The sequence below is a fragment of the Cygnus olor genome, chromosome 11, assembly GCF_009769625.2.
Source record: "Cygnus olor isolate bCygOlo1 chromosome 11, bCygOlo1.pri.v2, whole genome shotgun sequence".
Classification (NCBI taxonomy): Eukaryota; Metazoa; Chordata; class Aves; order Anseriformes; family Anatidae; genus Cygnus; species Cygnus olor.
The window spans coordinates 3,843,700-3,870,870 of record NC_049179.1 but is presented as its reverse complement, the minus strand read 5'-3'; the positions used below and the strand labels follow the sequence as shown (position 1 = coordinate 3,870,870).

Sequence of the window (27,171 nt, the reverse complement as noted above, 5' to 3'; positions counted from 1 at the left end):
GGAGAAAAAGGTATAAATTAGCATGGACACTTCTAAGGATAATATTGGGCCTCCAATTTTGGTACATCGGTCAAGCACAGCTTGCTTTTAGAAATTTTGTCAAATATTTTACACAAATAAAATGAAAGAAAGATACAGAAAAGACAAATAATTATCACTGTAAAAATAATACTCAAAATTTCACAAGACTCGTTCCCTTACCAAAAAAAAACAATACATATCTGTTCCTAGCTGCTGTCTTCAGCTATGATAACTTCACAAAGGACATATATTGAAAAACAGTACCTGATAAGCACTTCAGAAAACTGCTCCTACTCTTCTGCTCACAAAGACTCCCTGCTGATGGTGAAATGGAATTCATTCAGTCCCTTTTCTCCCTTGCTGGTTCGAAACACCCACTCCCCGCTGTTTCCCTTGTGCTGACACACATTTGGCCACCCAGTAAACAAGATTAATCCAATAAACAAAATAAAACAAAAAAATACTAGTAAGTAGTTCAAGGGGCAGGGTCGGACAATGCAACCAAGGAACAGAACATGACACAAGGAGCTGATGGTAGGAACAGCAGGCTGTAAAGAACTGCAGATAACTGCTAGAAGATTCAAAACTGATTTCACCAGCATCACTGGCAAGGCATTCTGGTGCTCTTCTGGGCATCCTCAAGGTTTTGATGATGCCATTCTATCCAAGACAAGCAAGTGGCCCTCTGTACCATAATCTTGTGCATTCTCTCTCAAAGTATGCAATGAAGCAAAATTAAGCATGTCAAAAAACATGTCAAACAGTCAAAAACTTTGAAGAAAGGGTCACAACTTATGCAATGTTTTGATTTTTTTGTTGCAGCTGAAGTGTATGAAATAAAACTCGTTATCAGCAACAAAGAATCTCCTAGCCCAAATATACCTATTTATTTCACTAAAAATATTAGTATCTGAAAGCATCTACTATGGGACATCTGTGATAGGTATTTTTCCCTGTAAAGATTAATTGTAATCACTTCTTTCACCTTTGTTGCTTTCTCCAGGCTCTGCTGTAGATCAAGCAATTCTTTATCATGTTGCTCTTTAAGTTTATCCATCTCCATGTCATGGCTAGATACTTCTTCTTTTAGTGCTCCTTTTAAAGCAGTAAGCTCTCGCTCTCTCTTTCTCAAAATTTCTTCTTGTTGTTCTTTTGCTATTAATACTTCTTGCAGATCCTGCTTCATTTGCATCAGCTCCTAAAGATCATTAAAATCAAAAATAAACACAATTGTCTCATAGATGGCTCTGATGACTGTTCTTTTTGTTTCAGAGAGGGAAGGCAATTAAGAATAAGCTTCCCAGGCCAGCTTCATTTCTTATGACCGATATATTGTTTGCAACTTTATTATAGAATGCTAAAAATCTACTAGAACCCAAGATTATTAGAAGTGCAACACATTGACCCATTATATAAAACATCAGTTATGTATCTGATGCTACAGAACTGTAAAAAGATCGATGTTACACTTCCTATAAATAAAGCAGGAGTAAACCTAAAGGTTGCATTTTAACAAATCCCTCAGTCCTACCTTCAGTTGCAAGGAGGTAGATGAGAAAAAATAAAAATCTTTGTTTCCTACACTGCAATAGATGTGAACACAATAATTCCTTGTTGACTTTTTGTTGGAAAGATTAAAGAACGTTGCTTCTGCAAGTTAGAACAGTTGAACACCTGGAGGGGTCGAAGGCAAAATAAGTGCTTCCCAACCAAATCCATACCTTTACACCCTTTTTCCCACCACAGTGTTCTCCCCAGAAGTCGTTTCCCCTCATCACATTGCTGGGAAGGAAGTGGGTAGTCCGTGAATCTGCTGTGGACAGCCTTCACTTCTGCTGCACCTGGCTCACCTCAAACTTCCAGCTGACCACCAGATAAAGCACTACCTTAATACTTAAGTTCCTTAACAAATGCCAGAAGAATTGAACACTACGTAGATATGCTATTGGTAACATACTTTACTGCTTTCTATTTCTGTAATTTTATTTTTAACTCACTAGCCAGATTCTTGACCCTTTATTTCAAATGTAAAAGCCTGATACATTTAGATTTTATCTAGCAATAAGGAAGGTCTCCCCGTGACACAACAAGCAGTAGTATTCTGTTCTTGAAGAATTCCAAATTTACTTATAAAGTGAAGTGTCAGACTGCAAACTGTGCAATACCTGCCAGCAAATTATGAAAAAGCAGAGGAAGCGCTTTCTATCAAGTGGTGAGAATTGGGTGACTGGTAAATTTAGGTACCAAAAGAGTAGAGGTAGGAGAGGCTCTCTTGGAAAGTCAAAGTCCCTCTAACTATCCACAGCATGGGGGAAGCTGGCTCATAGCATACCTTTCTCACGATGATGTATACACCCATGCCCTCACATTTAGAAGTGCATTTTCAACTAGTTTTGATGTTAGTACCCTCAGCCTATATACTCTCGTTTCCCTTCTCTCAGTTCTTCTTGTTGGCAGCTGGATTTAAGAACTTACCCCACCCCTTTTATCCATTGTTTCTGTCTTTTAAACAGGTATTTTTGAAACTGTTCCATACTTTAATTCAATATATGGCATTTATAACATGCCATGGCACCAAATGCATTTCCCATTTCTCCTGCTGTCATCAAGTTTTGAAATTACAGCCTTGACTAAAAAGAACCAAATAGTCACAATTTGGGCTTTATTTTTGTATCAGACATGGACTTATTTTAATTTTACGTAAGTTACATTAAGTAAGTTATCCTACTTCTAGTATATTATAACTAACCTCAATCAGAACCTCTTTCTCCCCTTCATCAGTATGTTTTGCATTATCCAGTTCATCATGCATCTCAGAGAGCTGGTCTTGAAGATCTCTGATCTCAGTCTGGTGTTGTTCCTGTTCCATCTTCACTTGAAAAAGCCTCATCAGAAAAAATCAAAGAGGATTTTTTCTTTTAATGGCAGAAATACTGATTGGTTCTTCCAAGTACTAAAAAAATACAAGTATCTATTCCCATGTTGCCCACAAGGGAATGGAATACATGAGGCAGAACAGTGAAATGTCAGAGAGGGAAAAATTGAAAACTCTTTTAAGTAGATATTTAAATAGAAACTTGCATTATATTTTAAAACTGGTACAATATTCTTGATTAAAACACTCAATTTTTTCTGTATTTTAAAGTTTAAAACTATATACTATGACTATGAAATATTAAAAGCAACTTGCAATAAGAAGACGACTATAAATCAGCAATTTTTCTTTTCCTTCAAGACATTCAAAAAATAAGCTATTTTTAAACAGTAGAAACATTTCCTACAATAGCAAATGTCACTGTCTAATTCCATTAATATCTTCTGAAGACACAGGTATGTTTAAACTAAAAAGTTTAAGTAAAGGTATAAATTCCAACTAATAAGTTCTCAAAAATGAACTCACTCCTCTAGGTTCTGCCGGAGTTCCTTCTCGTTTTCTTCCAGCTTCTTTTTTAAGGCATCTCTTTCACATATACTTTCATCAAGTTGGAACTGAAGATCTTTCAGGCTTGCTCGTGTAGCATCTCTCTCCTCTTTTGAATTTTGCTGATTCTATTTTTTGTACACCAAAAGTTAAGCAAGATAATATACTAAGCATAAAGAAATTAAACTCTTTTTATTATATGAAAGGAGCCATTTCAAGGCTTTGATGTTTTTCTTTTGCAGAAGTACTTATTGTTATGAATATTAAAATCTTGAAACTTATTAAAACACACTAACCACAGTTTTCAATTTTTGTAACAAATGTGAAGTTTCCTCATCAGTTTCAAGTATATTGACTTTTATTGGGACTCAAAATGCAAACTGAAAGAAACCAGTGTGTCCTATCCATGTCTTCAGAGCATGGCTATACTTAATTACTTTGGATTCAGCACTGAAGTAATGCTTTAATTAATAAACAGCTTCTGAGTAATATATTTTGTCTCCCACTCCATATAGGTCTCCCAGTCAACAGATTAAAATCTCCCTCAGCAGATACCTAAGAAACTTTATGTATGTCTCCCTAGTATTTATATTCACAGCGCAAATTTCTTCTCAAGTACTACTGAGAAGGAAGCGATTTCCTAGAAAGGGTAACTGTTATGAACAATGACACTTCAAAAGTCTTCTGTAAAAGCATAGGTACATCTGGACAAAAAGAATATGAAACAAAACAGCCCCAATTATCTGATATACCCAGACACATTCGGCCACTCACAGAGGAACATTAACAGGTTTTTATCTAAAACTTACTGGCTTTCATACAGAACATTTTAGAACACCTGCACTGCACATTGCAACAAACACTGCAAAAATATTACGATTACGTAAGCAACAACAGTTTACAAAACATTCCTAATATTTAAATCTCAAACAGAAATTCATTGGAAAATTGGACAAAAGATACCCTTTTCTAATACAAAAAAATCAACTTGTTGATCAGTTGTCACTTACTTAGAAAAGTATATTTGACAAAAACTTTATAACAAAAAAGGGCAGTACCCTGATTTCTAGATCCAGTTTTTTCTGTAATTCTTCCACTTTCCTTTCAAGTTCTGTTTTTTGCTCCACCAATGCTTTTACTTCAGCTGAAGAATCAGAAATCTGCAATTAAATAGAGATACTTATTCCCACAAAGCCAAGATGTTCTTTGACAGTTTCCTTTTAAAATCTAAAGTGAAATTACAAGCAACACTAATAAAGTGTGGCATCAACTACCTGAGCTCATCTTTGACTTTTCATATGGGTCAAACCAAGCTAACATTTTCAAAAGAACCACAATTTGATTTTCATTAAAATTCTTAATAATGGCTCAAGGTAGGTTGCCAACAACACAGAAAACATTACAAACCTAAAAATATTCAAATTAGGCAACACCTAAATTAAGTCACCAATAGTTGGGGACAAATTTCACTGAGATACCACCACACAAAACTGACATCAAAGTGATGCATGCTCATGTGTCAAAACAGATTTTCAAATTAATTTTCTGTAACTTCGAAAAATGTGTTTTATATTTTCATTTTGACTAATTATACCCCAGAATGAAATAATCACCAAAAGTAAGCATTTAGTCTTTCTTATGCTATCACTTCAACAACTGGACACTTCTTCCCTTTGCTTTAGAACTGAAAAAGCAGTGCAACACATGGCAGGAAACAAAAACATTTTAAGAAGGCGACTGTCAAATGATATTAATGTAATATGGCTTTTAAACAATATCCTAGCTTACTGGTTTTCTAAATTGCACATTAAAACACTCTCTATTTAGGTATCTATTTACATCATTATGAGAAGATGTTCCAAGATTATTCTTAAAAGCTACATACGTTAGCTTTTTCTTCGATCTAACAACCTTCTGATGTCTGCGAGATTTACTGTTGAGTTTGCATCTCTTTTTTCTTCCAATAAATGAACCCTGAGACAGTCCTTATGGCAGACTCCTTTACATTCTTTTTTAAATTGTTAACAAAAAACTTTCCCATAAGGCACTTCAGTGCATGATTAACATTAAGCTACACCACTGGGAAACTACAAGAATGATCTCATTGAAGTCAGTGAGGGGATTCAAACTTCTAAAGCACTGCTTGAACACTGCATCACTATGAAATAAGCCCAAACATTAAAAAATAAATAAAAATTTACCGGTGTCTTTCCAGCAGCTCTTGACTTTAATGTCTGAATTTTCTCAAAAACCAAGTTGACTTTCCTCTTTGTTGCATCATCATTATCAGCACTTCTAAAACACAGAGAAGTAAGCAATGATGTGATCAAAGGCACTATTTCGTTAACATCAAAACAAATTCAAAATAAGCGTCCAAACTACTGAAAATCACAACCATAAAAATCTACTATAAAAATAAGTCAAATTATCTCAACTATGATTTCATTAAATCTTCTGAAGGAAAGTTGTTAACCATTTAAATTTCAAATATTTTCTTTAAAAGTATCACTGAACTCTTTAATTGCAGCTCTCTTCTACAAGACTATAGCTGTGGAAAGACAGGTATTCAGCATATATATTACTCAACAAACATACAGAAATTAAAAGTAATTACTACTAGGTTTTTCAAGTCCTGACTACTGCACCATTAAAACTCTCTTAAACAGCTGCCAAAAACTGCTACATCAGTACAGTTGTACCTAAGAAAGTTCAGCAATGCAAAGAAATTTGAGTGCATCATGTGTATTTTAATTCATTTGTCCTTCCTTCCTCACCTTTCAATAAGTTATCATTAGAAAATATCAAGTAACATAAAGTTCTTGGTGGAGAAGGTATTCTGTGCACAACAAGAGAATTTCTGTAAATTCTTAAAATATAATTATTATTTTTTTCTGTTTTATAAACCACAAGCTTAAACTCCCATCAGGCATGATTTGAATTCTTCATGAACATCCATACCACATAAGTTTAACACCTTAAGTATTTAAAAGACAAAACATATTCTGATTCACAGATTTCAAGTACTTTCAATGAAATCTTGAACAATATCTTATGTAAGATACTATATCCTGACTAGCTGGGCATTCTGAGATCCTATAATGCCTTAAAGGACACAGTTGAGATACAAAACTATGAAACAGTCATTCTATTTAGTGATAGCTTTGATTTTACAATTTCAGATTTTAAATATAATAGAAAATAAATGTTGAGAAAACATAACCTCCCCTCTAGAAGTTAATTATGTTTACTAACCCTTCTTTAAGGTAATTGTAAAGTATCTGTTTAGCAGTCTCTTCATTTGTTTGCTGTGCAATATCTTGCTGGCCTTTTAAGAGATCAGGAGTTGCCTAAAAGGACAAGAAACAATGTCAAAAAGTATAATCCTAACAGAGTTGTAAATACAACCTTTCCAGTTGAAATTCTCCATTCTGTTCTATTATGAAGAAGTTTATGTACTGTGGACCTCAAGTTCTCTAAGATTCATTGGAGTTTTAGCTTACTGCAAGAAGCAAGTATACACTACACCAAAAGATAGAACATCATTTTGTATAAAGTTCCACAGATTTCAGCATTCTGCTTAAGAATCATCACAACATTATTTACAATAATCTTCCTTATCTCCACCATCTTCCTTCACCCAGACAAGAATAAAATTGTTTTTCAAAACACATTTTCTATAGCCTCAACTACAGGAATAATTTTTGTATTTACTAATTAGAAATAGTACATGATTGGATTTTGTTCTAATGAACAACAGAAACATATGCATCTAATGATACAAGAATTTTATTATGCTACAACGCAAAACATAACTTAAAGAGTAAATTCAAAATTACCTGTGTATTAGGGACGGAAGAAAATGTTTTTACAGAAATCTTCTTGGCTCCTGAATCTGATGGAATTGTGATTCGGTTTGGCAACAACAGAGTAGAAGTTACTGTTTTAACTTCATCTCTCTTATTCTGTCCTGGAAGTGTGGATGACCTAAACATGAAGCTCTCAGTATTAGCTCCATTTTGTTTATGATACTGCAAAGAACTGAAATGACTGTTCTGAGAGTCTTTATCAGGCATTTGCAGTTTTCCAATACTTCGAGCAGAAATTTTCATGTCTTTGGAAGGTGGCTTTTGCTCTCTGGATAACTGCTTGTGGAGGCAAACTTTAGATGGTCTTAGTAAGTGCTCAGCTGACTTACCCAAGCTTTTACTGAGTTCACCTAAATTATTTGAATTTATATCAAACCCTAATGGCAAGGCACTGTCAACACTTCTTGATCTTTTACGATCATCTGGATGAATTCTATTCCTTTTTCCTGACCTACCTCTTCTGTGAGGATCAACTTTCTTATCAAACTTCTCAATTAGCTGATCTACTCCTGGAAGGGAACCGGTATCAATATCGCGACCAGTTCCAGGTAAAAATGGGATGTATCTTCTGTTTTCATGCCGATTAACATTGTCTGCATAGATTGCATACTCTTGGTCATCAAGTAAAAATCTGTACAAGGAATTTGCAGAAGTGGGAGTAGCTGATGAGGACGACGATCTTCGTGAGTCATCTAACACTGTCCCAGCTGAATCTTGTCTGCGGAAGGGAAGAACATCTGGTCTAGGTTTTCTAGTTTCCAGATAAGCAATAGGACTAGCACATGGGGATCCTCCTGTAGATGAAAACAATTCTGAAACATGCACTTCACTTGGGCTGATAGTGCTACTGGGACAATCCAACACCTGCTTATTTTGGTCTTCTATGTCTACCGCCCTGTTTAAATGTACTTTTTTGGAATTTGCTGTGGCTGACTCTGCAAGATATGTATTTGTTTTCTGTAGGGACACTACTTTAGATGAGGAAATCCAAGGCTTTGCTTCACTTTTATCTTCTTTTGCAAAAGATGTAGATTTACTGCACATGGAAGACTGGTAACTATCCAAGCTCAAGTTATTCTTCTCAGGATCATAAGGCTGTAAAAGCTCAGGATGTCTTTGAAAGTTCAACAAATTGGAGGATTTTGGCAATCCATCTCTAAAATCTGATATTCCATTTTCCTTTTCATCCAGATCAGTTATCTTGAGGCTTTTAAACATACAGGGTTGAACAAGCTGTGTTCCAGGGAACTGTGTATGTTCTCTGTTTCTGTTCTCCAATTTAAAAGCAGTATTGGATTCTGTGGATGGCTTGCTTGCAGTCTGAGAAATGACCTTCTGATCTTTTCCAAGAGGAGGATTTTCTGACAAACATCCTTCTGTATTGTTTAGTACTATGTAAGGATGTCCATCAATTCCTTGAACTCTAATACTGACACCATAAGATCCCGTCTTAGAATTCTGTGCATTCCTATTTTTCTGAGTCTCCTCACTTGTAAGTTCAAGAGTAACTTCATAGTCCTGCTGCATGTGCTTAAAACCAGGAAAATACGGCTCCATGATTGTCTGAGGATTGCAGCTGAATAGAAAAAAGTTACCAAAATCAATTGTTTTAAATACTTTAGACTATTTCATTAATTACTTTAATCAGACATTCAGTACAACTCTGAAGACTAACAGTAATATGCAATAAAATCAATCTACAAGCTATACAAGGCCCAAAGCATACACAATGTTAAACAGACAACTGACTAACCAGTTCTGGGTGAAAGATAATGTTATTTTATTAATGTAAATGTTATGAAATAACAACCATTAAGATTACCTTTGCAGAGTTGCTGCTGGTTGCTTTGGAATCAAATGACTTCACATATAACCAATTCTAGTGCTTTTTTTTTTTTTTTTTTGAGTCAAGACAGCTTTTATTTTGGGTATTGCCATTATATGTACTGAAAGATTGTACCCTTCACAAGCCAATGTTGATTTTGTAGCCAAAAGTTAGTATCAGCCATATGAATATGTAAACATAATCCCAGGAAAGCAAAACACAAGCAGGCAGTTTTAGGTTGTGAGTTTTATGTACCTAAAGCACTGCAAGAGAAGTCAATATCCTCATGCCTTAGAGTTCCATTTGCATGTACTTTGTACTTTGTTTTCAACGGTTGTTTTTAGAAGTGCAAAGGTCACTGTCTCCCCTAACTTTGTCACCCCATGGCAACTTTATGTCACTCTATCCCATTTCACAGTAAAAAATATAATTTGCTTCTAAAGACATTTGAAAATAAAAACTTTTTCATCTGTCTCTCAGTCATCCATAACTGTAAATTCTGCTACAAATAATTTAACAGTCTTCCAGCTGTGGCCTGGTTTCAGAGAACAAGCTGATATTTTAAAATAGATACTTTGCTGTGCAACAAAAATGGAAAAATAATGCTTGTATTTCCAAGGTTGGTAGTACATTTTTTTCAGGAGCAACAGGAATGTGAAGTCCAGGCCATATGTGCCAAAACTGTTTCAGTTCTAGAAAACGATAAAATTAAATGTTACCTGCACTTTTAATACTAAACTCCATTCTTCCTTTCTGTAAGAGCTGCTTTTGTGGGTATTTTTACTTCACTGTCTGTTGTGCATTACGAGTGTTTTAGTAGTTACCAGTAGCAGAGGCAATGCAGACACAGTAAGAGCTGTGTCTTTAGAAGAATGGAACTCCAGACTCTGTCAGACTGATGCAAAACCTGAAAGGAATAAACTTTTGAACTGAGCCGGAGAGTTGAGTAATCACTGAAGCTTAACAAAACCAAGATTACTAAATGACAATGAATAATAATCAAAGGGAAACTGAAACAACAGGATGTCTCATTGAAAAAAGAACAAGCCTCTGCAGCAAGTTTCACTCACCTATGCATCTGAGTGCGAATCATCTCCCTCAGATATTCTAAACAACAGCAGATTTTTTTGTTTTTCCTGAGAGTGAATTAGAAAGTTTGGTTGAATATTAATAGTATGCTAGTTTCTAACCATTTCTTATTTCCTCCCCTCAAAAACCTTTTCTTCTCCCAATAAAAACAACTCCAGCTCTTCCTCAACAGCAGGCTCACTTCATCTGAAAGTACAATGAAATATGCTTCTCTAAATATAATGCTACATAATAATTGATTATTTTGATGCAGGAAATAAAAAGCATTCTCACTGTTGAAGTTTTTCTTAGATACAAAAAGATTTAGTGAGCTTGTTATCACAGGGGTTAAGATCACTTAGTAAATGGAAATAAATTGACACTATAAATTCGATCTCTATTTAAGACTTCTTGGAGTAAGAAGAGAAACATAATGAAGGGAAAAGCAAAGATGAGCCAGCAAAGACTACAAGAAGTGGAAAAATGAAGGAGGGAGAAAACAGAAAGGAAACCACAAGTACCAATACATTTCCTTATCTTGGGCTTCCGTTCTTTGCATTTTTCCATATTATTTGACCTTCCTTTATGATTACTTGTAACAGCTCACATTAATTACACTGTTTCTGTGTAGAAGCAGAGACAAAATGACAAAGTAAAAATAGCAAGAGCTTATTCTAAACACACAGAAGTCAATGAAGTAATCTCCATTGATTTGGTGGGTTTTTGACCAGAGCATTGAAATCAGCTACTGAGCTGCACTGATGCTAGCTATGAAAACAATGGAGGAAAAAAGAAACAGGACAATACAGATCAGCAACTCAGTGTATACACTATAAAGGAACCAGGCTATGCTGATCTAATAAATGGTAACTGGAGATTGGAAATGAAACCAGGTTCTCCGCTCTGTTCTTTAACCTGTTGAGATCTAGCTACATTTATCAATGCCTCAAAATTGTTCTTTGTTTGCTCAAAGCAACAGAAAAAAAAATAAGTATTTTTTAAAGTTCAAAAGTTGTTTTCAAATAAAGTTAGCATTTTGAAGCTTTTATGCTTTCCATTCTTATATAGAAAGTCTCTTTAGGGAGAGACTTTATCAGGGAGTATAGTGACACAGGGCAAGGGGTTTCTAAACTAAATGACTAAGTTTAGACTAAATAAGGAAGAAATTCTTCACTCTGAGGGCAGTGAGGCACTGGAACAGGTTACCCAGGGAAGCCGTGGATGCCCCATCCCTCGGGCAAATAGTGGAAACAGTAGTTAGGTTAACAATCTAGTTAAAAGTAACCGGTAGTATTTTTTGTCTGTTAAAAACTGCAAAGAAGTGCGTGCATTTGTCTTGTTTGTGAGTATTAAAATACTTCATTTTACTACATAAAATGATAAAACCTTATAGAAAACAAAGATTTAAAACATTTTTAAATAAAACATTTTATTTTTTCATAACTGAAAAACATATATACAAGAAAATAAGACAGCTGGCCCAATCATTCAAATATCTGAAGGCTTCACTTAAGAGTTCCTGTTTTATTTAATGTCCAACCAGTGAATGAACTACCTAATATAAAGATGTTATTTTACAATATGTGAAAACACTGTTTTTTTCCAATATTGTAAACTTTTTTTTTAATTAAAAAAGTCTAGCATGTTTACTAATACACACCCTTTCCAAAGAAAACTTAAAACCTCTAATGATGTTAATTGTGTAATTATAGTTACAGTCATTTTTACGCACACATTACATATTTGGCATCCCAGACTTTGGCAGGCTTACAGCAATAGATTAGGATGAGAGGACTGACGCTGTGACTCCACCACCATCTGTCTACCCCACTCCTCTGACGGATGTCACCATCTCCCAAACAGGAAGTCCTGAACCATTTGTGTGTGCACACCTCAGCCATGAAAATGTGCAGCTTGGCACACTAGGTAAATGCAATCAGCCTTGTTTTCTGTACTACAAATGAAACAAATTCTGATGTGATAGAGGGGAGTGGCAGGCCGCTGGGGGCACTGACAGCTAAAACTGTCTAGTTTTAATCTTCTTTAAGGCTGCCAAAGCTCTCAAATGTTATGACAGAACAGTCTGTTTACTCTTAAGCTTATGAAAAGAGGTTAGATATTTTAACGGTACTTAAGAAGAGATTTTTCCTATTTGTGTGGTTGCTTGTTATTTCATTGCAACTACTTATCAAAAATAGAAAGTGTTTTTTTATTATTATTGAGGGAGACACAAATTTTGAGTCCAGGTTTTCTGCCACACTAATACTTTCAATTTTGTATTATATAATCTTGTTAGTAATTATTTTCAGTATCAAAGGATTTTTAAAAACGAATGCGAAATGAGAGACTTTTTTTCTTTCTGGAAAACAGAATTAATGATTATGCATAAGTTGTTAATTCAGTAGGACACTGTCATATTATTATTTTACAGAATCAGTTCCTATCTCCTGTATGTCACAACAGCATCTACAAATTAATCAGGAAATATGAAATATGAAATAACTACTTCAAGAAATTATTTTATTCTGAAAATATTCCACTTGCTAAAATGACAGAGAATATAGTCAAGGACATGCAACCACCAGTATCTTTCAGAGATGAAAAGTTGCAGTTCAGAACAGTGAAAATATATTTACATCTGCCTGGTAATTTTATGTGCTGCTCACACCAAGTCAAACTATTGAGCAACAAAGTTTTACCTGAAAACTTGCAAACACTCCAGAAAAGAAAGTCTAATTTTCTCCAGTTACACCATATACACTTAGGCAGCTGGATTTATTGATCAACAAGCTCAATAAAGCCATTTGCATCTCAAGCAAGTCCAAAAGAACAGAGAATTAAAGATCCAGGAATCACAGTCAGACACAAGCAAAGCAAATCTGCTCCATGCATTATGCTTTACACGTGTCATCAGAGAGGATTCACTGTATTTCCCAGGTAATTACCTTTATTTCAGATTTCAGCAGAAGAGTCATTTTCAATCAAGTATCTCCATGAAAAGTTCAGAACACATTGCTGTGAAGGATGCTTACTTCATTTCAACATTGCGTTTTAGCAGCTGGCTTAGAACAACACAGGCCACGACACTCTACCCCATAAGAGCTGCTGTTCTGGCATCCCGTTATCAGCTGTACAAACCCCGTTCTTTTTATGACAAAGCCAACAACCATGCAGCTGCACGCTGACCCAGACCAGCTTTACTGATCTGGAAAGAAAAAAAATCAGATCAGCAAGTGAGGGAATAATGAGATTACCTATTCTGGCAACAACATGGCCTTGGTGCAGCTCAAGCTTAATGCTTCTGCAAACAAACAAACAAAAAAGTAGCACTCAAAGCTGTTCAGGCCTTTCAGTTTTAATGATTTCTTTTTAAAAGAAGCCTTTGTAAAGACTTTTAAACAATCTTTTTAAATACTGGTCTCCGTTGGTATGAAAGTCCCATATTTTATCATTTCTGAGAAATGGTCTCATTTTTCTTAACAACTTATTTTTGCCAAAAATGGAAACCTTGCTGTTCAGAAAGGGAACTTGTCAGGAGAGGGCCTAACATCTGAAAATCCAATACTGTGAATGTTCTTCTGTAGCAGTTTGTTCTTCAGTGATACAATACTTTGCAAAGTACCACAGGAGAGGAACACTGAAGATTTAACTGTCAAAAACGTTTTTTATACTGCCTCCAAAACATGTCCTTTCACAGCTAATGCCAACCATTTTAATGCTAGCTACCAGGAGTTATTTGAGACCAATGTTACAAAATAAAACCCCTGTAATTTGGAACCCCTACTGTTCTCCCTGCCAACACGAAAAGAGTGCTTTTGAGAAACACATTTCTGTGCCAGAGATGGCTGTTTCCTCCAGCAGCTCCGCAGCCTTCCTAACGTTACTGCATCACAAAGGCATGGAAATGTGTCTGCTCATCCATTTCAGTTCTTCTCTAGAAAAATCTAGAAGACAGATTTATCCAAAAGTGTGGTTTCCCAAACCTGTTAAATGCCATGCTCTGCATATGAAGCTTGCTCTTCTATTTCCTGTCTCCTACACCCTCCTTACTAAGCATGCCTGTAGCATATTCACAACAAAGCGCCTCCCACTTTCTGCTTCCAGCAGGTGAGCCAACTAGCTGCGCTGGATAGACAGGACTCCTGGGACATAACCCAGGGATGCTGACTGGCATGTGGGCGCACACTACTATTGGTCCCACCACCAGATACATTCCCTGCCCTTGTCTAAGAGCCACAGATCCTTCGCAGGTACTGTGTTACAATATGTGTGCTCGTTTTACATACATCCAGTGAAGAAACATGGAAGAATAAAAGGGATCTCACTTCTCCACTTTTCCCATTGCACTAGGGCTCCTCCCTGGCTCTCTTGATGACAGAAATACATGAACTCCAATATTATAAGCCCAAGACTCCTAAAACTGAATCAGCTAAAGATTTTTCATTAAAGGAGGATTAGGGCATACCATTATCTTCTTTGTAGAGGAATAAATTTAGCTAAATGCCCTTGCCCTTGAGTTATTTGGCTTTTTACTAATTCTTGCTCTTGGATGAATGAAAAAGAATCTGAAAGCTGTAGAATGACTTTTGAAAAACTTGAACTTATACAGCCCTAACCATAAAAAAAAGAGGGATGTAACAGTTGATGGATGCTTAGTTCAGATTTTTCACACATGCACAGCAAAAAGACAGGAAGGAACTGTAAAATATGTACTCCAGCTTTACATAACACTGAGTTTGCTCTCCAGCTGACAGTTCAGAAAGCACCATCAACATCAGACAAAGACAAAGTGGGTGTTTGGTCAATAGAGTGCTATGAAAAAAGGACAGGAAATAACTTGGGGAGAGAAGAGGAAGGAAAACTTGCATACTGTGAAGGTACAGCAAAGGAAGCAGACAGGATAATTCATGGAAAGATCAAAACTGTAATGTTTTTACACTTGGTGGAACACAATCTCATAAATACACATTGCAAGCATGAGGGGAAACTACATCACTGTCAATGCTGCCTATAATTTGAGACTTTCTGCAAGAGGAAAATGGGCCTGGGCTGCAGTCTGTTCCTTTTAGTCTATAGGGAAAATAACTGGTGTAGCTGAGTTGACTTGGTCTCCTGCTTACAGGAGAGTGGAAGGGAGAAAAGTGAAATCTGAAAGTTCTAGATTTGGGACTATAAAATGAGATAGTGAAACACAGTTCTGAGGCAAACTGATAATATTCAAAATACTTTGCACACTTCTGACCTTAAAAACAACAACAAAACCTCTCCCTTGAAAGTAATAATTCCAGCCTCCAAACCAGGGTACAAATAGGTTTGTGGCTACAGTCCAGCCAGGAAAACTGAGCCACAGAGAACTGCGAGGGACAGAAAGAAGTATGCTATCACAGCAATACATTTTAGTGGGGGGGGGGGGGGGGGGGGGGGGAGGGATTTCAACGTTTCTGAATCTATTACTTTCATTTCTGTTCCATGGAAAATATCATTCTCTGTCCAGATTTCAGACAGCAGCCTAGGGATGCCATGCCAGACTTCCCTACAGGAGGAAAAACTCAAAATAACACTTTTCTTCCACAGCTGTTAGTGGAAGCAAGCAGCTGCGGGTAGGCTAACAAGGACTACAAGTATTACTTTATAAATTTATCCTGGAAAGCAGTGTAGTACGTTGGTAAGTCTAAGATCTGCTACCTTAGAGATAGGGATTTCAGTTTCACAATTCTGCCCAAATATTAATTCAGATGCTCAACCAATAAACCAGAATATAACAGCCACCCCTTCAAGGACTGGAAGAGAGCTGTATTTAAGAAAGATTGTGAACAGAAAAAAAATGAGTAATAGCCGTTAGAGCAAAGGCTGGGCCTAACACCACTGTTCCTTTGCTTACCACTTGGTTCATACTCCCTCTGGCTGAAAAATGTTGTGTGTGAGGAAGTCTCAATGTCTCAAATGTACAACATATTGTTAGTCCTTTGAAAGTATGTGACAGATCAGCTAAATGCTTGAACTGTGTGACAACTAGCAGGTTTTATTTATTTTTTTTTTTCAAAAGGAAAATCTGCTTCAGTGGCTGTGAGTCAACAAAAAGATACTTTGGCAGATCCTCAGGTCTCATAAATTGTCAAAGTTTGAAAGAAGAAAAGGAAATAGCATATATCCCATCTCTTAATCTGCTATGTATGAATTCAGTTAGTTATAATTTCACAGGATTTATCCCCAAAAGAAATATGGTATGACCTGAAAACCTCGCTTGCTGAATAACAAAAATCAAGGCTTTGATTTCTAACAACAATAAATACTAAGAGAACTCCAAATTCCTATTTTCACTATTATAAACTGTATTACCACTGCAATACAAATTCTGTATCATTAATTAAAAAGCTGTACTTTTCTTTACTGAGATAATAAGTTTCTAGATTCTCCCAAACCCTAAGCAATCAATCAGAAACTAGAAACACATTAAAACGCTACTAACGCAGAAGACAACCTATATCTGAAATATGGTTTCAAGAAATCAATTCATGTCTGCTGTCTCAGCTTGTCCCAGGTTATGTACAATATGGTATTCAGTAAAAATCACTGGAGAAAGATAGAGCATTACACTTGTTTTTTAATAGTTATGTTTGTACAAGCTTTATATAGGCCTAAAAGTGCATTTATACCACTATAGTGTTTTGTGTCCCACAGAGGCCAACAGAGCTGTACAAGCTCTTCTTTGCCAGTAGCACTGAATCCAATCTACTGGGGCTATCAGCTTGCCAAGTATCCTGACACCACTGCAGTACAATTAACTTTTATAAACTTTAAATTCAGAGAGAAAGCAAACAACAAAACCTTGTAAATACTTATCTCAGAGTTAATTATATACACATGATATGACTACACTCAATTTTTCCTTGTTTCTATGACAAACTCGCAAAAGAAAAGGTTAAAAAAATAAAGTCAAGAAGTTGAACTTTTATATAGTCTCTTCTAGTTTATCAGATTGAGTGCTCATATCTATAGAAGAATTGACAGAAACAACAGATGAGTAACACAAGGATACTTATAGATTCTAAAAGCAGTTTGTGATTTCAAATACAATAGCTGGTTTGTATCCAAACATCTGATATGATTAGACTCACTCTGCAAGAGATTCTATGTTGTTTCACTACATTTTCCTCCAATTGTCAGTGTTAGAAACTTTGTATTTTGTTCCAAAGGAAATTATCTTATTACATCCCAATGACACCATTATTGTTTAAATAGAAGAGGGTATCCTGTTGATAGCTTGCACAGTCTCAGGCAAAAATCTCAACTCTGTTAAAATGACAGTGTCTTTTAGAAAGCCTTTCTCAAAAAATGGAAAGACAGCAACCTTAATTAAAGTTTTGCTAGTGCTTCAAGAACATAAAATTATTTTTAATATTACTTTAAAAAAGTGTTCTCCTACTCCAAAATTATTCTTTGTCTTTAGATGTCACATATCACAAGATCACCTTCAGTATTTTCACACAAAAAATATAATGTTCACTGTACAAATCACAGTTACAGCAATACAACTGATCTACGACAGATGCAACCAGCATAACCTTGATTTCAAGAGCATAGCTTATTTCTAAATAAAATTAAGGAGGCACAATACTAGTAAAACTGCATGCAGAGACCAAGATGCACTAACTAACCTATATGAAGACATACACAAAAAGGTTCGTCTCTAAGAAGATATTCATAAGCATTTAAGTACAAAAACTACATATAAAGTAGACTTTAGGAGTCAGATTTACCCAGCCAACACAGGGCCGCAGCTTCATGTGTATTCAAGCCGGTTATGGCTCCCATATTTCTATTGTTAAGTTTTGTCTTAATTACATTGTATTCTTTAAACACTTGGCTTCATACCCATCTAGCTTCTTTCAACTAACTCAACCATGCATTTTAGAATTTAAATACACAGTCAGAACTGTGGGCACTGAGCCCAGCCACCACAAGACAACAAGATGATATCATCACGCTCGGTCACAGAGGCATAGGCAGGGACTAGGGAGAGCTCCACGGCGAGCTGGACTGCTCCGCCAGGACCACATCACTTCGGAGGCTTACAGAGCCTACACGGCCAGAGCTGCCCAGTGCAGACCGTGCTCCTACACTGAGCTCAAGCTTAATCAGCTCCCACGAGCCTCCGCTCTTCTCGCCGCCCTCCCACAGGAGGATGTGAAGCTGGGGGGGAATGAGAGGTAGGCCTGCTTCTTTATGAGGGTTAAAGTGGTAGCATTACATACCAATTGTTCTTGTAAATAAAGGCTGCTGCTGTTGCACCAATTAGGGGAGCAAATACCAGACATTTGTTCCACCAGTCTAAACAGCTAATGGTCTGCAAAGGACTGCATGAAGGCAAACCCCAACCCATTCACAGCTTCTAAAGGCCTAACAAAATATTCTGAGCTTGATTCACATAACCTCTATATCAAAGCTCAAATTTTATCCACTTTTATGTTATGCTTTCTGTTGAAACAGATCACAAATCAGTACCTACTTCTGAGAGATTTTATACGAATAAAACACATGTTCCCCTTTCACTGAACTTCAACAGCTCTTAGAGGTAGCCTTCAATAGAATTGCTTATACACTATCTGCAAGTGTCTGTGACATTTTATGTATGCACACGTGCACACCCACAAAAATGGCATGTGCATGCACATACATATGAAAGCGTAACCAAAGCCAGCCTAGCCAACCAGTCCCCTATCCATAGTATATTCATAGTTTCCAGAGTGGCATTTTAGCTATATTAAAATGGTGTAAGTAATTTACATGTAACTGAAGAGTTATTAAGCTCTGCAGATGCCTGGAGTCAAACTCTTGTTATACTCAGACTGCTGAGAGGCATGTGGCTATCTGAATGGTAACGCTCCTGGCAGTGCTCCTGGCGTGCCGGCCCCTCACAGCACGGAGACCCTCAAAGAAGGGGCAGTGGCAGTAATAAATGAGACATCTTCCAGTCTTACCAGTCTTGCTGGTGGTTTGGGTTGTTTTTTGTTGTTGTTGTGCTTTTGTTTTTTTTTTAAGTAGAAGTGCTTTCTAAAATATTTTTCCAATCACCTCTATTCCTCATTGCTCTCTGATTTTAACAAAATAGAGTAGAACTTGAGAAAATTATTATAGAACTTTCGTTTTAGATCTGTTACTGACAATGGGGTTATTGGATCTTGGAAATACAAAAGATGGATTAATTTCATTTAAAAAGCATAGTTCGTCTTGCCGAAAAATTTAGTTAAAGGCATACAAAGAAAAACTACACTAGGTACTTAAAATGGTTGGCTGTGGATTTTGTCATTCATTCTGTTTCACATAAACCAGAAGGATTTAAGGCTACACTTGGATAAACTCCTTCAAGGAGGCTGCCAACTCTGTTGGCAGAGATGGTTCAAGGTCACAGCAAACACACTGAGCTCTAATCCCAAACAGTAGTGACTCCATGACTACCACTTCACTAGATCTACAACACATATATTCCTAATGTGTTAATTTTTCAGGCTTAAACATTAAATTGTCATACTTAGATATACTGAAAAAAGTTACCATTTAGATTTAACTAACTCTGAGAATCGAGGTCAAAGCAGTTTCTGAAAGGTGTTAATGTTTCCAGATAAACATGCCTGAAACAATCACTCCATGAATACAAAAAGTACATTCCCTCAAGCAATTTAAAGCACAAACTACCAACACAGCATTCAAGACATGCAAAAACCACCCGTGAAATGCCAAACCTAAGCTGAGAATGCATCAAGACCAGCATATTCCCCAGTACACAGTTCGTTAGAAATTCCAGTATCTTCACCCCATCCTGGCCATTCAAGACACAGTTGGTCATTAAGCCTGCTTTATCTGAACACCAAAACAGTATGCAGCTCTGTAATTTCTGCTGCTGTTCAGCATAGACATAGTGCAGAGGTGGGAAAAATGTCCCCACAATTTTAGTGTTCATTGTCATTTTTCAGAAACCTGCTAGCATCAGTGATCTTGACCAGACTGCTAATACACCCCCTCTATTAAGAGGCATAGACCTGTCTTACTACCCTAGGCTGAACATCATTTGACATAATCAGGTTTGCATGCGTGACATCAAAACACACAATTTCAGCTTTCAACATAGCAAAAATGACCAATAATAACATCATCAAAATCACTACGATTATGTCTTTAAAAAAGCAGAAGTGGTAAAACACCAGGGTGCAGAATGAAACTATGCTAGACTACTTTTGGTTAATTTCTAACATCAGCAGAATTATTAGGCCCCCAAATCCTTAAGGTAGCTATTTTTAAATTAATAACCTGCCCACTGTAGTCCAGGCTTAATAAATTCATTGCAACAAAGCTCTGCAAGTATGTTCATCTCACAGCGCTCCATAACAATTTAAAAATTCAAGTTTGAGGTCACACCATTTCACCTACACATTTCAGGTGACATTGCACACTCTAGACAAACCAGTTTCACCAATACTGCCAGAAAGATCAACTTCCTATTACACAACACAAAAGAAACAAAATATTGTCACAAATTCTTTGTTTCTGCTTTGGCATCCTTTTACTGAGGTAAAATTCCCCGCACAGGAATTTTACCTCAGTACCTCACTCCACCACTGCATCACAAAACATTTTTACCATAAATTAAATTCCACACCCGCCATGTATACCCCATCAGAGGAAACCTAAGTGCATTCTCAGACATTTTACCAGTGACAGTGAGAATCTAAATAACGCAATTAACAGAAATTATAGTAAGTTGGTCTGCTTGAAGGCAATTCAGTCAGCCTAAAACAGCCTGTTTGGGATATCACCACGAATTCTGTAAGCACATAGATTAGCAATGATTACCCCGGCTTTTTCATTACTTCCATAACATAATGGACATTAGCAAAAAATAATCCTTTCCAGTGCGCATTTGCTCTGAAGTGGGCTTAGAAACAGTTGTCAACTGCAACTTAAGGTGTATGTAAATGAACTATGTATTTTTTTTAATCAATGATTAATACATTTGAAAAACACCTCTATACTTTAAAAATGTACATGCAGAATACCAGATGATTGTAAGAAATCTCAATATTAACCTGAAAAAAATCTTCTAATAATGATTATCTTCTATTACATGAAAGATAATCCATCTTACTATCTTACATCAATTTTAAATCAGAAGTGGAAATATTGTTTTCTAATATTACTGAGTTTTCTGTTTAAAACTTGTGAACAGCTACACAGATATCATACTCTGCTGAAGATCATAGATGCAAGTATAGCTGACTATTTCTAAGGCAAATAATAATATGCAATAAAAAGTATTTTAATTGCCACTCATAACATGACACACTTTTTTAATCCCTTGGTATAACATTCTGCTTACCACACTACCAATGGTACACCCCAAGTATGCAAGTTTTCTTTCCATTTCTAATCTTTTCACAAAAAAAAACTGAGTTCTAACTTACACTCCAGTAAAAAAAAAAAAGGCAAAAAAATTTGTATTAGCTACATTGTATACCCTTATATTAATCAACAGTAATCACACCTGGTTTAGTACACACTGTGTGCATAAGGGTATTTATTCTGAGTGAGAGAAAAAAGAGAATTTAAGAAAATAATGGCATTTCTAGATGAAATAATTGCTAGCAAAACAAGTTCTCATAAAGCACCTTAAAAAAAAGGTAATCAGTGCTTTGTTTTTGCCATTTTCATAAAACTTTTATCGAAGTTTTAAAGGTCTGTTAAAACCAGCTTTATAAGGTGAGCCTTAACGGTGAGATGTGACACCATTTGTTGTCACAAAAAGCATCAGACACTGAATCCCCCAAATTCACATAAGTATCTTCCGTACAGATACCACAAATCATTACATCCTAGGGGGCTTCTGATTCATCTACAGGATTCACCTTGTATGAATGCATGCAAGTAGATGTTCGGATAAATAAAACCACTTTCCAGGAGAGGTTTCCACTATTTCTACCTTGATAATTATTCCAACTGTAATGCAGGGAATTTTTTTTTTTTTAATATTTTGCCTCGGAAAAAAAAAAAAAATCGAGAACTCGACACTCAAGCAAGCTTACATACAAAAGTGAAAAACAGAAGAAAAAGCTGTACAACTATTCTTTTGTCAACTGGAGATGCTAATCCAAATTCACCACAAAAGTTTTATCGCAGTACTGATCTCCCCATAAAGTTGTCATCGCATGGGAGGGACATAAGTTGTATCAGATGCGAAGTTAATTGGGAAGAAGAATGAGATGGCTGAACCGCCACTCGCAGCCTTTCCCACGGAGCCGAACACACACAGCGTGGACACACCCTTTCCCAAAAATACGCTCATTCGGCGCGTAAAAGGGAGCCGAAGAAGTGCGAGTGACCCCGGCTCAGGAATGCCAGGAATCCTCCGAGGAACGCGGGCGGCCCCCGGCCCCCCTCAGCCCACCTGAGGGCAAGGCTCCCGCTGAGGCGCCCCGCGCCCTCCCCGCCGGCCCTCGGTGAGGGCCGCACCGCTCTTCCCTCACGCCCGGACAGGGCTCGGCGCCCTCGGCCTCCGGAGCGCTGGTGGTGAACGGGGCGCGACGGAGGAGCCCCGCTTTTCGTCCCCGCCACGCGGTGCCGGCCCCGTGAGAAGATCCGCAGTGCCGCCGCCCCCCCTGCCCCGGCTCCCCGAGCGGCCGCCTTTCCTCACCCGTCCCGAGGCGCTGCCCTCCGAGCGGGATCCCCAGCAGCTTCGCGCCGCGCTCGCCGCCAGAGCCGAGCGCCAACCGCCCGCCCCCTCCTGCGGGGGAGGGGGCCGGGGCCGGGCCGGGCCGTGCCGAGCCGAGCCGGGCGGAGCCCTGCGGGGGCGCTCCCTCAGGTGAGCGAGGGGCGGCCTCGGGCGCGCGCGGCCGTTTCCCGCCCACGGGCGGCCGCTGGGCTCCCTGAGGGGAGTGGGGGTCTGCCTCAGGCCGGAGCCGCCCCAAGCATACCTATAAACAGCAAACAGCGGAAAACAACACAAAAACAAACAAACAAAACCACGCGCAACAGCTCTTACTTTGTTCAGGCTGCGGGAAACAGTGCCAGGACGAAAAGAGGCGGCTAGAATAATCCTCTGCAGCTGCAGCCCAGCGCCAGGCCCAGGTACCGCCTGCTGGGGGCCACCCGGCGGCCGGGGCTGTTCTCCCCCGTCAGCGGGAGGAACTGAAGCGGCTCCGGGCAGGGCCAGGCCGGGCCGGGCGGGTGGAGGTGAGAGGGAAGGGCCGAGGGGCCGGGCCGCCGGCTGGAGCAGGCAGGGAGAGCACAGGCACCGCCACCTTTGGGCACGCCGAGGCTGCTGTCTTTTGGGTGATTTTCACAGTGTCTTCGGTTAGACTGGAAATAGCCCAACAAGGTATGTGCAGATTTTCAGAACATTCTACACATGGAGTGAGAACCGAAGCGCTGATTCGCTGCAGTGTGTCCCCCTTCACCCGTATGTGAAGGAAGGCTCAGTGCTAAGGACCCTAGTTTGTAAGTGTCTTTCAAAAAAACTAACAAGAAAACCTCGAGTGACCATAAGCAACTCACAAGTTTGGCCTCAGTTAATATTTTACACTATCAGAAATTTGTTCTCAAGATTTGAACCACCTAAACCAAGCAGCATTGCCAGAAAAAAAAAAAAGGTTATAGCAAATGTACAGGGAAAGAAAAATAAAATAGGTCTGTGTCAAGAATAGACAGAGAAATACAGGGCAGTGAACGCAAAAAAGAAAAATTCAGTATTTAAGTCATGAAAACCACTTACAGACTTGTTCTGCTGGAGGAGCATGGATAGGCACATGTCTTTCCAATGCAGCTGTACAGGAGATCACTGCTCCTCACATTTATGCCACAGCTGCTCTACTGTTACATGTATGTCAAAAAAAAAAAAAGCCTAGTTAGCAAATGTCTTCAATGCAAACTTTAAGGAATCATATGGATTTGTGGTAGAGAATGCCCCTATCTTAGTTAAGATGTGTAAAGAGAAGAGGTTCAACGAGAAAAGTGACTACTCCCAATACAACATTAATAAAGGCATTTCCGGGGCACCCGATCCAGTTTTAGGTTCTGTTCTGGAAAAAAAAAAATCCTAAAGTTCACACAAATCTACAACACATTAAAAAATAAGTGCACTTTGAGAAGGTAAAGAAACACATTCTTTAGTATTCTAAGTCTGTATTTGTACCTGCAAGAACAGCAAAATGAGATAAAGCAAAATAAGTTGATAAAGAAGTAGCAATATGACAGCAGTAGCTTGTGATAAAATACTATACTGATGGTTAATCAGTAGACAGAACTATAAACTGTGGTAATTGGAAAAATTCTAAACAATTTTCTAAAGAACCAACTAATGACGTGTTTGCAGACATTTAAATGTTTTCCTTTGCTAAGAGGATGGAAGTATTAGGGTGACAGGGTCTATATAGACTGCTGTTGTGGAAAAATGCATCTATACATAATGTGCTAAATTCATTCTCCTTCAAAATGTTTGTTAAAAGGAAAGCCATAGTTGTACTATTTCAGATTTTTTTGCTTTTGATGTATTAAGTTGATCTGACAGAAAATGCATATGAGCCAGAACAGCCAGAACTTTTGTTGCCGCCTTGCTTTTTTTTAATGTATTTTGGCACTTGCCTTTCATATATATTTTTTCACATAACCAGAGCCAATGACTAATCCTGGAGCTATTTAAGTAAAAGATTGATATAGTTTGCTTAGCTCCTTTCACTGCTGTTTTCAAAATGTACACAAGGTTTACCCTCCAACCCTCCTCTAATTGGTAAAACTGAGAATCAAAGAATGGGAAAGAAACAAAAGTAATTAAACCATTTTCCTCAGAGTTACATGAACTACGTGGCAGATGTCAGTCAGCTGAGCTCACAGATACACATACATATGTCTGTATTTTATTACAATTAAAGTGTGAAGAAATAGGCTGACAGTTTGTTCAGTCTCTTACTGTAGTTTTGTAATGTGTGACGGAACTGTATAGACAAGAAAATGCTTCAGTAAAGAGGTGCATACACCTATAATTTTCAGGTTATTGTTAGACGTTAATTAAAACAGGTGCTAATCAACAGTGTTATACAACAATACATTTCCATTGCACTTAGAAGCAAACCAGAAAACAGCATAAAATATTATTTTCTAGCTAAAACAACCAAGTTATGATGACTAGTAGCCATTATTATGGAGTCTATAATAATTATTTTTTTCATAATACCTTACATATCAGCTAGCAGCTCAGGCAATGCAGTTGCTATGTGGAATGCTCAGTATTAAAGTGCTTAGGAAATTATCCTTCTGTTCTGCATTTCTGAGTTTCATGGAAGTTGTTTCATATTATATATTTTGTATTTTAAAAAGTCAAAGATGGGACCAGGACAACTGCTAAAACTCCCATTTAGACTGTGAGCATCCCAGACTGAAAAAGAGAGCTTTCACTGGATTTTGACTCAAAATTCTATCCTAAACTTTATATGCCCTTGCGGAAAGTTTAATCTGAACTTTTAAATGTCCATGAAGACACTAGTTTCAGTCAAACGTTTTGCCAAGCAGTTACTTACAGATCTTTGGCATACTCCAAACATGAGTTATAGGACCACTTGGTGTAGTAATGCTGCAAAAGCATTATGACTTTGTTCAGTAAGAGCTATAGTCCAGCTGGAATACTGCAAAAACACAGGGTTGTCTGGTGAGGTAAGAATTTTTTGAAGGAATGCATACAAATACAGTAATAAGGTAAAATTGTACTGAAGGTGGAGTTAAGTCATATACAGAATACCATCTCAGTGCAGGCTACCATTTCCTTTCCCACCCTCAGCCACTTACTTTTCCTCTCCTTTAAATAAAGGCTTTGGTCCTTGTTTACAAAAATGGCTCAACACCATGATTAATGTCTCTCAGTCCAGGCAGTGTATTATCAAGCAGTTGTGAAATACAATACAAAATGGAGTATGCAGCTAAAGCAAAAACAAACAGTAATGCTCTAGCAGCTTGTGCTGTAGATTAATTCCAGCTGCTAGCTACTCCAGCACACCTCAGGTATTGTATAGCACTCACTAAATTCAGCTCTGCTCTCTACAGTCAGACTGTACTGTAAGTTTGGTTTTATAGGGCCATGCTTGATTCCAAGTAATATGCACTTCTATCTCTTACCATTAGACTACACATTGAACTGAACTATGACTTTTTATTACAGTCTTCTGATTTTCTCACAGGAAAGGATCTGATTCAATAATCACAGTATATAAGTACTTTGAAACACCATTTCTGACTCATCTTTTACAATATATATTGCAAATTTTCTCATTATAAAAGTCTAGATGTCTATTGCTTAAGAAGTAGCAAAATTATCCTTGTTATTAGTGTATTCGATATTAAATATTTTAATCTATTTCTTGTTTCAAGAAACAGTTGTCAAAATTCATGTCTTCTTTCTAATCTCAAACATTACTTTCACTGACTTAACATTTTATCTTAAGCAGAATGTTTGCAGAGTTGATTCTAAAATTATATCTATATTTATTCTCAACCATGTATACAAATCTAAGGCACTTTTGAGTGAAATGAGCATGAGACAATATGCTTTTATAAAAATTAGACCACTTTGGTTAGCACAGAACACCGAGGAACAGCTGTATTTAAAATATTAAATTTACTCTGGTATACATTTAATTCCAGAGGAGAATTTGGGTTTTTTGAAGAAATTTAATTTTACACTTTTACCAGATGGTTTTTAATGTATGACCTCTGCTTCCTGATGACTAAAGGAAGGCCATTCTTCTTTTTCCACCTTTCTTATTTTCCCCCCTCTTTCCTCGGTGGTGAGGTTTTTTTTATTTATTATTTTTATTTTATTATTGCTATTTTCCCTGCCTTTTACATGTGTCATTTCTTATTTTGCCCTATGCAGCTGTCAGGGTACTACTGATACAACCCAGAGCACTGGGTTCCCTCTGCCTCTAACCCAG

At 37.4% G+C, this 27,171-nt stretch overlaps 1 protein-coding gene and 1 long non-coding RNA gene across 15 annotated transcripts in view; one reads left to right on the top strand and one right to left on the bottom strand.

Moving 5' to 3' along the window:
• CGNL1 (cingulin like 1) overlaps positions 1-27,171 on the bottom strand; it is a 67,999-nt gene that overhangs the window by 32,027 nt on the left and 8,801 nt on the right. For 4 of the 12 annotated variants that reach the window (XR_005823434.1, XM_040570467.1, XM_040570463.1 and 1 more), the window contains 7 exons: positions 7,279-8,884; positions 6,695-6,789; positions 5,644-5,737; positions 4,501-4,602; positions 3,422-3,570; positions 2,771-2,906; positions 1,007-1,219 (listed from right to left, as the gene is read on the bottom strand). Coding sequence is in view for 11 of the 12 variants with exons in the window: in XM_040570463.1 (XP_040426397.1) it covers positions 1,007-1,219; positions 2,771-2,906; positions 3,422-3,570; positions 4,501-4,602; positions 5,644-5,737; positions 6,695-6,789; positions 7,279-8,884 (2,395 nt within the window). In the remaining variant the exon portion in view is untranslated. Of the gene's footprint in view, positions 1-1,006; positions 1,220-2,770; positions 2,907-3,421; positions 3,571-4,500; positions 4,603-5,643; positions 5,738-6,694; positions 6,790-7,278; positions 8,885-9,852; positions 10,041-10,203; positions 10,281-22,886; positions 23,017-23,234; positions 23,325-23,963; positions 24,062-27,171 lie in introns of those variants that run through there. The other 8 variants (XM_040570471.1, XM_040570473.1, XM_040570466.1 and 5 more) reach the window with 8 other exon arrangements.
• LOC121076279 overlaps positions 22,913-27,171 on the top strand; it is a 16,432-nt gene continuing 12,173 nt past the window's right edge. The window contains exon 1 of one of the 3 annotated variants that reach the window (XR_005823435.1): positions 22,913-23,054. This is a non-coding gene — a long non-coding RNA (uncharacterized LOC121076279). The other 2 variants (XR_005823436.1, XR_005823437.1) reach the window with 2 other exon arrangements.